The sequence below is a fragment of the Sphaeramia orbicularis genome, chromosome 22 (genome assembly GCF_902148855.1).
Source record: "Sphaeramia orbicularis chromosome 22, fSphaOr1.1, whole genome shotgun sequence".
In the NCBI taxonomy this organism is placed as follows: domain Eukaryota; kingdom Metazoa; phylum Chordata; class Actinopteri; order Kurtiformes; family Apogonidae; genus Sphaeramia; species Sphaeramia orbicularis.
This window is the reverse complement of record NC_043978.1, coordinates 54,893,830-54,906,217: the sequence shown is the minus strand read 5'-3', so window position 1 is coordinate 54,906,217 and position 12,388 is coordinate 54,893,830. Positions and strand designations below refer to the sequence as shown.

The window sequence follows — 12,388 nt, the reverse complement described above, 5'->3', positions numbered from 1 at the left end:
TCCTCATCAAGGTCAGAGCCGGTGAGTCCTCAGTCAAGAGACGGGTGAAAAAGACACATGGATAATAGAAAGAGGAAGACAGGACGAAGAAAAAGAGAGAAGGCGGCAGTAGCTTAATCGTCACCTTCCAAACCTCCAAACTACAGAACCTGTCAGCACTAGTTTAACAAACAATGAGCCACGAATTTGGATCTAAACAACTTACAATTTACACTCTTAGATTTAAGGCTTGTTGAGACCTTAAGAGGATAACTTGTAGCAAACTTTAAGACACATTTTATTTAAAAAGTTTATGACAAATCTTCAAGCACTACAGGTAAATAGAAAGTTAAGTTTGCAGGTCATGCAGAGATAAGTCTGATGTAGGGCTGAGCACTATGGTCAAAAGTACTGGTTGTAGATTTAAACTATTTGTAAAAGACTTAATGAGATAAAAATGACATGACGGACATTATAAGACGCAACTGATCAAAGAAGCAAAAAACCCAAAGGATGTAAAAGATGTAACAAGACATAAATAATGTAAGACCCAAAAAGACACAAACAACAAAACAGACACAACAAGATGCAAACTAGGTAAAAGATGCAAAAAGATGGAAACACAGTAAATGACATAAAAGAAGCAACAAGACGCAAAGACGTAGAAGAACCAACAGGATGCAAATCAAAGTTCATGATCAATTATCATGATAAATGTCAAGTCATAACTTCCAGAGGAAGTCACACAGTTATTTGTAAAACATAACCTAACAGCCACAACAAGACAAAAACTATGTAAAAGAAAAGATAACATGATGAGAGCAACGTGAAAAATGATGCACAAGAGGCAGTAAGGTGAAAAGAGTGTAAAAGACGCTTCAGACAATTTATTCAAAAAAAAAAAAAGTGATATGAGCAGTGTAAAAACTGTGTACAAGTACAAGTGAATTCATTATTTTACAAATGAGAACAATTAATTTTGTATGTTTTTGTAGTTTTAGTTGAAGGGGTACAAAAATTACACCCCAAGGAAAACGTAATATTGTAATGGAATACATACAATCATTATTTAATTTCCTGGTCGTAGTTTTATGTAAGAATATGTTTTTTTAGAGTGTTAAGTTACTTTACATCTTGCTAACAGGTAAATACAAGTATCAAGTAAAAAGATTTAGGTGTCAGATGTAGGTTTGAAGCTTTGTAAGATCCAATATGTGGACTTTAACACCGAAAAACTGGACTCATATTGACAAAAAGATTCATTTGAAGATGTGTTAAATTAGCTGTGTGAAATTAGAGAACATGTATATCTTAACCTCACATTTAACACTATTTAACCCTTTCATGCATGAATTATGAGAACCTTAATCAAGATTTTATTCTAGACATTTAAGCATGAAAAAACAAAACAAACAAAAAAAAACTACGCAAATTATTTTTTTATGATTCTATTTTTCATGGAGTGATATATTATAGTGATTGGACTGATATACTGTGAGAAAACTATGAAATAAATGCTGGTAATCTGAAGTTTTCTCACATTTTAACATAGCTGCATGGATATATGCAAAAAAAAACAACTTTTTGTTTAACAATTCACAATTTTTTACACTCAAACATATTATTGCAGATCAGGTTTACCTAGAACAGCACAGTTACAGTAATGGTCTGAATGTCAGTGTATTATTATGGGATGATGCGTAAACGTCCACTGTGTTGGCTGATATGGAACTGAAACAATAAAATCCATGAATATACAAGAGAACACCTTTGAACTGCTGTCCACTGGAGTGACCACTGTGCATGAAAGGGTTAATGACTATGGCTGAACATTGACAAAATGTAAGATTTGGAAGTGCACCACCTGTAATTAGACCAGGGCTGTCCAACTCATGTTAGTTCAGTTCCACATTCAGCTAAATTAGATCTGCAGTGGGCCCAACCAGTAAAATAATAATATAGAAATAATGTCAACTCCAAACCTTTCTCTGTGTTTAAAAGCAAAAAAAGTAAATTTACATTATGAAAAGGTTTACATCTACAAGCTATCCTTTCAAACATTATGAATAACATGAACAAACTGAAAAAATAAGTGTAATTTTAACACTATTCTGCCTCAGTTTATCATTTACACATGTTTATTATAACTGACTGATCACAGTGGATCTACAAACACACAAAACATTTAATAACAGGCAGAAAATTGTTAAAATTGTACTGACTTCTCTTAAGACATTTCAGGTTGTTCATATTTGTTCAGGTTATTCACATTTTTTGCAAAATTATACTTTGTTTTAGTATAAATACATGAAAATATTTACATTTACAAAGAGAAACATTTGCAGTTGTCATTATTTCTCTGTTATTCCGATAGTATTTGACTGGTCCTGCCCACTGCAGATTGAACTGGTCTGAATGTGGAACCTGAACTAAAAGGATTGTTCATATCTTAGTGTAATTTTTGCATTTCACAAATTCATCCTAAGGGCCGGACTGGACCCTTTGGCGGGCCGGATTTGGCCCCCGGGCCGCATGTTTGACACCTGTGAATTAGACTAATACTGGTACAATCTACAAAGTGTATTGCAGCATCAGTGCAACACTTCCAGCCTGTGTGTCCCTCATCCTGCTCGTATCAATACCAAGCTCTGAGTGCAGCTAGACACACCCACTCGCTCTGACATCCATTTATAGTTCATTAGACTAAATCTTTTCCTGGTCACATGCGTACGACTTTTCCCTGCTGAAAACCCACACAGAGTGGATCAAAAGATAAAGACTTGAATGAAACCCAGACTCACATTTGGTCGGGCGCTCCAGTTTCCGCCTCCCTCGTTTCTTGCGCGGTGGCGTCAGGCTGCCGTCCTTGTCTTTCTCAGAGTCCTGCTCTTCCTGACTGGGAAGGAATCCGTTCTTATGGGAAGGGTTCAGGCTCTGACCCTGGGAGCCGTCCTCTGCCCAGTAGGTGGAAGGCTCTCTGGGGATCCTGTTCTCCACTTCCCTCTTCTCCTGTTTGGGGAAGCTGGCCTCAGACGTCCGGTCTCTGTGCCCGCCCATGTCTCCGTTGTGGACCTGTGCCATGGACGGCCTACTGATCCCAGTGTAGCTGTTGCCCACTCCCACACCATCTCTGAGAGAGCAACAGCTCTCCACCTGCAGGCATGAGGAAGAGGACATTGAAATGTTAGCCTCCTGGCAATCTGTCAGGTGCAGAGCCTGTAAATGCTGCAGTAGTATTTTACAGTTTGATGTTTTGAAGGTGCCCAACACTGGTGTTCCTGTCAGCAGTTAGGACACATCACTGGATACACTCCTGATCAAAATGTTAAGACCCGTTGAAAAATGGCAAGAATTTACATTTTGCTCTGTTGGATCTTAAGAAGGTTCTAAGTCAGGGGTGTCAAACTCTTTATAGTTCAGGGGCCACATTTAGCCAAATTTGATCTGAAGTGGGCCGAACCAGTAAAATAATAACATAATAATATACAGACAATGTCAACTCCAAACTTTTCTCCATGTTTTAGAATGAAAAAAGAAAAATTACATTATAAAAATGTTTACATCTACAAACTATCCTTTAAAACAATGTGAATAACAGAAACAAATTGAAATGTCTTAAGAAAAATAACTTACATTGTAACAGTTTTATGCTTCAGTTTATCATCTACACATGTACATTATAACTTACAAATCAAAGTGGATCTACAAATACACAAAACATTTAATAACAGACAGAATATTGGTAAAATTGCACTTAAGACATTTCAGGTTCATATTTGTTCAGGTTATTCTTTTTTTATGAGAAATGATAGTTTGTTTTAGTATAAATAAAGTAAAATTACATAAAATGTTTACATTTACAAAGAGAAAATGTTCGAGTTGTCATTATGTACAGGTTATTCTAATCGTATTTACTGGTCTGACCCACTTGAGATTAAACTGGTCTGAATGTGGAGCCTGAACTAAAATAATTAATATTTTCAGTGTAACTTTTGCATTTCACAAATTCATCCCACGGGCCAGAATGGACCCTTTGGCGGGCCGGATTTGGCCCCCGGGACGCATGTTTGACACCCCTGTTCTAAGTAGAGTTTCAAAATGCAGAAAGAAGAAATGGAACTGAAAAAATTCCCTGATGTTCAAACCTGGTCATTCAGTACATTTAGGCAGTTAACTGACATCATTTTATGGACACATGACGTTGTTGAACCTACATCTGACCAACTGAGGCAACAGGAGATCATACCACTGCCCATAGGTGCACTAGGCATGAAGGCTCATCACTTCACCCACTTGGTCTTCTCACCCTGACGTGCCCATCACTCTGGAAGAGGGTCAGTCTGGACTCCCCAGATCAGAAGACCTTTTTCCATTCAAACACAGTTCAATGTATGAAAGTGTTGTTGAACTGTTGAAACATATGAATCACTGCAGTTATTATCCAATGGCAGGATCTAAAATGAGTTTAATTCAGGTGGGGACTTTTTTTCCTGCACTCAGAAGCACGGATCATCGGCAGTATAGAAAGAGGTTTATTATAGACATGAGTTTTTAGAAACTATATAAAAAGTTATGCATGCAAATCGATTCTATTTCCATTATCAGTGTTGCTCATGAGTCCTTTTGAGTCCTGTGATTTCTAACTATTTTCTGTATAAAAAACAGCAGGCCTACACACATTTTTAGCACCAACACAATTATTTTATGGTAAGATTTCTGTAAGATTAAGGAGGGTTTAGGTATTTTGAAACAACTGTGATGTAGAGCCATTTAACTAAGATACATGTAGAGGACGATTAAAGTACAAACTATTGGCTATGGTGGAGAATCGTTAATATTTGGCTTCTCCACAAACACTGACTGTGGGGAAATTTATACCTTGCATGATTAAAAAAGAAGCTGTTACCTAGATTTTTATGGTTAGTTTCTTGTTCAGTTCCACTTTTTTTTTTTTATTTATTACTTTGACCTTGATATTCAGTTAAACAATTATTGTATTTCTTATAAACATATATTATATAGTAAGAAGATAGTTCATGTTAGACATGCATGTGTTTTAAAGTAACTTTTCAGGTGGAGGGGTGAAGATTACACTGGCACATATGTGCCATGTTCAGGGCACATGTATCACCACAGCACTGAGTACATCCACAGCGTCTGTGAGCTGAAACAGGCCTTCATCTCCTCATATATAGGCATGTGCTTTTTCCTGTGCCAAACTATTCTCATTTGATCTGCCTTTAAAATCAACAATCCATGGCCTAGTTTAAATATTCAGAGGATTTACACCAAATCAACCAATAGAGCAGGGCTGTCAAACTCATTTTCTTCTGGGGGCCACATTCAGCCCAATTTAATCTGCAGTGGGTCGGACCAGTACAATAATAGCATGAGAACCAATAAATAATGACAACTGCAAATTGTTTTAGTGCAAAAAATAACATTCAATTATGGCAATATTTACAAATTATCCAAACAAAAAGGATAACCTGAAAAAACATGAAATTTGTTAAGAAATATAAGTACAATTTTATCAATATTATGTCTTGACTTATCATTTATACATGTGCGTTACAGATCAGATCCACAAAGGCACAAAACATTTAGTCACAGGCAGAATATTGTTAAAATTGCACTTAATTTACTTTAGACATTTCAGGTTGTTCATATTTGTTCAGGTTATTCACATTTTATTGTTAAAATATAGTTTGGAAATGTAAATATTTTCATAATTTAATGTTTTTTTGCACTAAACCAGGGAAAAAATGGTGTTGTCATTTTTCATAGGTTATTATATTATTTTTGAATTTGATGCCCTAACTTGCACTTTGCAAATTCATCCCAGGGGCCAGATTGGAACCTCTGGCGGGCCGGTTTTGGCCCCCGGGCCGCATGTTTGACACCTGTGTCATAGAGGCTCTAGAGATGTAGTGCATGATACATCTGATTTTATCAACGTTTCATAGTTAAAGGAAATTGGTCAAAAGTCCATAATCCAGAGACTCTCAGCAGGTGATGTGATATTTGACTGGGAAACAAAGAAAACAATAAACAAGGTCATTTGAAAGAAAATGTGAATGAACAAATACTTCCATTTAGGGATGTAATAATAACAACCGGTATAACGATAAACTGCAGTAAAATTGCCAATGGTTAGTATTACCGTTTAAATTCTAATTCTCATGATAAATTTGTTTGATTACCGCAGAAAACTCCTATGTAAAGATATGTTTTTATGTAAAATATTTGAGTATACTTTTAATTTACTCCAATTTTAATTTTCTATACCTAATATTTGGAACCAATATTCAATTTTAAAGTCTTTGAAAAGGTTCGTTAAGCATCTGTGTGTTATTTATGCAATAAATTATATACATTTTTCAAATCGGATTTTATATTTTTTTTGTGTTTTCTGGCCTTTTATGTTTTTATAGTAGGTTAAAGTGAAAAAATAATAGACAGATGATATAGATGAAGTTGTGCTGAAAAAACAGATCCCAAACATGGGTATAGTAAACATTTGTTTCTATAGTATATAAAGGCCAAATCAAAAGGACTGAAAAACAGACAAAATAGACTCAGACCACTAAGGGTTAATATTGGAATGTTTCTGCCAACACAAAGTGCATTCTGCCAATTATTTGATTTGGGTTTTTGGTTGTTTTTTTGTTTGTTTTCAAAATCCAACTTGGTTAAATTCTTTCAGTGTGTGTATTAGTACTTTTAGAACATTTTGAGCACAATTTCAACAATACCACGATAATAATGATAACCGCGAAAATTTTAGTCACAATAGCCGTGATATGAAATTTTCATATGGTTCCATCCCTACTTCAGTTTCAAATTGGACAGGCTTTCTGGAGCTCTATCTGAACAGAATCAGAGTTGGACCTTGCGTTTAACATTCATTAGTCGGTGAATTACAGCAGCTCTCATTCAGCTCTGTTAAATTAAAGCTGTAAACTTTAGAGTCGAGTAAGTAAACCTGCTGCACAGCCATTAACTTTGGGGTGAGTAAGGGATTACATTACAGTGCATCAGGTACACTAGTGCTGCACTTCCTGTAGCCCTGCAGTCTTCATTACAACAGCACAGAAACATGTAAAGAATGTTGGCTGTTTGACAACAGATTTTCCCTCTGTCCAGTTTGTTACGCCCATTACTATCTATTTCATACAAACAGAGACACTCATCTAAAGCTTTCTGAACATGGGTTACAGAGGGCGACAATCACTGAGGAGAATATCCAAAGGTATTCATGTCTGGAATTTAAAGAACAGCAGGAGTGTGTGTCTTGATAGTGTCTGTGTTTCTGCCTAAAAAAGCCATGAATTCACTTTCACAGACAAACTCATTTACTAGGTCACAGAGCAGAAAGTAGAGCACGTCTTGGGAGATCAGACTGTCAACACTGATGACAGCAGCGTTGAAGCTTTTATCTGCTGTACAAGGAGAAGGTGGCAGCTTGCATTTAGTTGCTGGTCAGGCAACCCCTCAGGAGGGATCTCTCTTTCAGCAGAACATATTTAGCAAACATAAGACCCTGTGCCAGAGGCTGAAAGGTCAGCTCCACTCTGAGTCATGTATCAGGCAAACACAAACAAAGTCAAGTCGAGATTTAATATGACCCACATACTTATAAAACACGTTTGGACTACGTCTGCGTCATAAGTGCAACGCCGATTAAGCATATCCTAGCAGCTTGAGATGCAAAATAAAATTCAGTGAAAGTTGTACTGTATCGTAAAACAAAGCTACACTGAGCCAAGCTTGGTTTTCAGGCATCCCCCACTGGCCACAAAAGCCTACATGACTTCATCCTTGTAGTAACTGAGAACAAATTAACTGTAAATGTTGAACAATTCCACTCATTCAAAGAGCAGCTCCCAAGTAAATCAGTTTGACAAGATGAATGAAAACAACAAACCCACAGCTCAGGCACTATTAATACTCTGACTCACTTCATAACTCGAAAAGAGGATGCAGTGTGTGTGTGTGTGTGTGTGTGTGTGTGTGTGTGTGTGTGTGTGTGTGTGTGTGTGTGTGTGTGTGTGTGTGTGGGAGGGAGCGTAGGCAAATACACACAGACACAGGAAGTCATGTCAAACAAACACTCACAAAGAGCCAAACTACAGAAAAGACACACAAAGCAGTTCACACAACTGTTGCAGAAAGAATTACACAGTGAATTCAGTGACCCAGTCAACTGCATGTGGCCCCTGGCAGAGGTCAGAGGTCACAGTCGGTAAATCTGGTAGCGCAGACAAACACACAGAAGCCAAAGCAAAAACACCGACTGCCAAAGACAATGTGCTGCTACTTAACAACTTTCCACACTGATACACACAGCGCAAACTAACCCATAGACACTGATACATAATAAGACAGATAACAGACAGACAGGCACGTCCTCTGAACATCTAGTCAGTTTGATGGCAGCTCAGTTTCCAAAAAGGATGGCAGGATGGCAGCAGGCAAACTCCGAAAACTGAGACTTCAAAACAGCTCTCCATAGTCCACAAACGTTAAAAAAAAAAAAACAACCTCATATTGTCTCTCATAGGTTACAGTCACATTATTAACTCAGTGGTTATACTGAACACCTTTATTTTTGATGGGCGCTCCTATCTGAAAGCACTAAATGTTACCATACCCATCAGATCTTTGTGCTTTCTGGGAAAAACAACAAATCACAAAACCTTAAAGCTTGTAACATCACATCATTCCCAGCTATCAAGAGCTCTACCATCATTTAATTGTAAGCATAAAAAAGAAAATGTCCAGGTCAGGGAGCCCCACATAGTCAAAACCCAACCCAAACGAAGGCCTGCAGACAGCATACTAAGTTTTTCAGAGTTAATAACTCATTGAGCAAAGGTAAAACGACACTTGTGTAGTTGCTTTAAGCGTCTGGCACATGTGGATGCCCCACAGCTGTGAAAACACTCACTATGGGGTATTACTTGTTATTAATGTGCCTAAGCTGCTTTAAATACACTGATGCAAACCTGCAGCATATCCAACTACATGTGTATTTATCAGAGGTGTTTTCTGTCAGACTGCAGTGGAAGCTCAGCTTCCCCTAAAATGACTCACATTAAATGCTCAAATCTGTTCAGTTGTTTTCATTTCATTGACTCCAAATGTGTTGGAACACGTTCATCTCTCAGACCAGTTGGTTCAGAATCAGTTTGATCCCAGATCAGTGGACTGGATGTTGTTCACTTCTCCTCCATTCCCGTGTCTGTGTTTGTTCATTCCATCTCTGCTCAGTGCATTTGTCTGTAGACGCTCAGCGTCCATGCACTTCAATGGGACTGAGTGGAACTGCTTTAAACTGACTCTAAACTGGACGCTAATTGGATAAATGCCACCGTGTTGTCCCGCCCCCTGGACGCTCAGCGTCTCTGGGGGTGAATGGAGCTGTGGGCGGAGCTCGGCCGGGCCGGACGCTGAGCTTCCACGTGCTGATTGGAGGATCAGTCCAAAGGCTGAATCCTGTTTGATTGACAGCTGTTTTCAGATCTGCTCCTTCACTGACACAGTTCAGTTTAATACCGTCACACATTCTGCTGGGAAATCACAGAAACCAAATGAACTGTTCATTTCTTGCACTGTAAATAAAACACACTCACTGTACTTCCTTGTTTCAATTTAACATAATTTCAGCGTTTTCTTGTTTAGTTGGTACGATAAGGTCACTGAGCATTTTCTGAAAAAGGAACGGAGGACGAATTTATGTTTAAATAACTGGACTTTTTTTTGACGTAAGCTGAAAATGAGCTTCCTCTGTCTGAAAGACGAGCAGCCGACACTGGTACTTATGTGTAAATATATTTAAGTCTTCCTTTTTTAGTTTGTCGAATCACAGTGAGAATTAATTAGCATGTTTTTAAGGAGAGGATTATGCAAATGGTAACATCTCAGGGAGAAAAACCCAAATACGCCTTGGCCCTGGAGTCATTAATAAACCACTAGAGATACGAAAGGCGTTGTAAAATGATTACACATAGTTACAAGATAGTTAATGTCCAATGTTAAATTACAATTGATACAATGCTATCATTAACAATCAGGCTTCAAGAATTTACTACGGCCTCTAGCCAAAATATCTTATATTGTGCAGAAAATACAGTACATATAGTAAAATTGCAAACCTCTCAGTTGACTTTTTTACAAATCAAAGCCACTGAAATGACATCATTAGAGCACCACGGCCTCTTCAAACCCTAACGGCAGGTAAGTGCTCCTAAAGTGTGCTAAGTGCTAATGCTAATGCTAGGTACTGTGTGTGTATTAGGATGAATAAAATGCAGATCTATTTTTATTGGCCCTGTTGGAGACCATTGGTCCAACACGGCCAATAAAAACAGTTAACCTTTAACCTTCTTTCTGCCACGCTCATAAGCCCAGCTCTCACAAATAAGGAGGAAACACTGGAGTGGTTTACACAGAGAAAATGGACAGGGAGCTGTGTGATGATCAGACATTTTCTGTCTGTTCTCTCCCCACCGACACCTGACCAGACACTGAAGTGGGTACGACTGTTGAATTCATAATAATAATAATAATAATAATAATAATAATAATAATAATAATCATCATCATCATCATCCTACTATAACACACATTCTGTGTCCGCCTGGCGTACAGCCGTCTGATCAATGTTCCACCACAGGAGGGCATTTGTACGGGTTTTCCTCAGCCTTCACAGGCCCGATCACCACCAAACTCGCCAAATGAACACAAACATTACATGACTATCAACGACGCACAATTTTATGTCTGTATTCAAAGGTTGTGAGGTATGCTGGGAGATTTTAACAGGGTCCCAGTTCACCACGCACCAGATCCCAGTACACCTCAGACCGGGTCCCAGCTCACCACAGACCGGGTCCCAGCTCACCACAGACCGGGTCCCAGCTCACCACAGACCGGGTCCCAGCTCACCACAGACCTTCACAATCGCCGCAAAACTCACCAAATGAATAGAAACATTACCTGACTGTCTACTAGGCACAATTTTATGTCCGTATTCAAATGTTGTGAAGTATGCTGGGAGATTTTAGCTTCTCATGCTATTGTACAATGGCACCACGGGTACAATGCCGCTAGTAATAATAATAATTATTATTATTATCATTATTATTATTATTATTATTATTATTATTATTATTATTATTACTAGCGGCATTGTACCCGTGGTTCCTTGTACGATAGCACCTTCCCGTGGTGCAACAGCAGCATTGCACCCAAACGCCCTCCCGTGTCCCGTGTTTGTAACATCGATCGGACATCGATGGGATGGACAGATATCAAGATTCCGGATGGCTCCAACAAGTCTTCAGTCTTATGACCTGTTTAAAGTTAGAACCGTGTTTTGAAGTTAAAGCAAGATGATATAATGTGGATCTAAAAAGGTCCACCCCAAACCCCCTGGGGGAGCCACCACACTCCATCCCTCCCCAGTCTTGCATGCACTAGGGGTGCAGTGCCACCCCGCCGCAAGAGACCCAACAACCAGCACCCCGCCCCAGGCCCCAACCGCCACCACGGCCGCACCCCGCCACCACACCCTGAGAAAACCCCCAGAGACACCCCCCAACACCCGTAGAGGCAGCAGCCCCCCAGTCACACCTGCACAGCCCCCCCCACCACCACCACACCACAGCCCTCCCTTAGTCACTAATTCACCTTTTTTTTTTTTTTTTTTTTCCCCAAATATACAACAGCTGAACACTGAAACTCACTGGAAATTGTTTGCGCTTTCTTCCAACCTTGCCAACTTTACAAGAGGCACTACTTTTAGGTGACTTCTCCTCTGTCATCAGGTCCATGTCCAGTATTGTGCTCTCACCCTGTAAAAAAGAAAACAATGCCATGATTCAGCCAGAAAAACAAAAATTGCTGTACTTAAACTGAAGGGTGTGATTGGCATATAGAGCATCCTTCTAGGACACAGGTGTCAAACATGCGGCCCGGGGGCCAAATCTGGCCCGCCAAACATTCCATTCTGGCCCTGCAGGATGAAAGCGCAAAAATGAACCTGAACAGTCCAGGCTGAACAAATCCTTTTGGTTCAGGTTCCACATACAGACTAATGTGACCTCAAGTCCAAATAACAACACAATAACCCATAAATAATGACAACGACAAATTCTTTGTGAAAAATTATGTGGAAAAAATTTAAATGAAAAAAATAACATTACACTGTGAAAATATTGACATTTACAAAACTATTCTTTCACAATAAAATGCAAATAAATACATAAATAAAAACAAAGATGAACAACCTGAAATGTCCAATTTGAACAATATTCTGTCTGTTCCTAAATGTTTGGTGCATTTATGGATCCACTGGGATCTGCAGTTGTGTTCATAATAACAGATGGAATATTGGAGAAACTGT

General features: G+C 38.7%; 1 protein-coding gene across 4 annotated transcripts in view; it reads right to left on the bottom strand.

Annotated features, from left to right (window-relative positions):
* The window catches only part of dnmt3ab (DNA (cytosine-5-)-methyltransferase 3 alpha b), a 94,928-nt gene that overhangs the window by 69,912 nt on the left and 12,628 nt on the right, over positions 1–12,388 (bottom strand). For 3 of the 4 annotated variants that reach the window (XM_030126000.1, XM_030126002.1, XM_030125999.1), the window contains 2 exons: positions 11,730–11,837; positions 2,781–3,132 (listed from right to left, as the gene is read on the bottom strand). In XM_030126000.1, coding sequence (XP_029981860.1) covers positions 2,781–3,132; positions 11,730–11,837 — 460 coding nt within the window. The remainder of the gene's footprint in view (positions 1–2,780; positions 3,133–11,729; positions 11,838–12,388) is intronic. The other variant, XM_030126001.1, reaches the window with a different exon arrangement.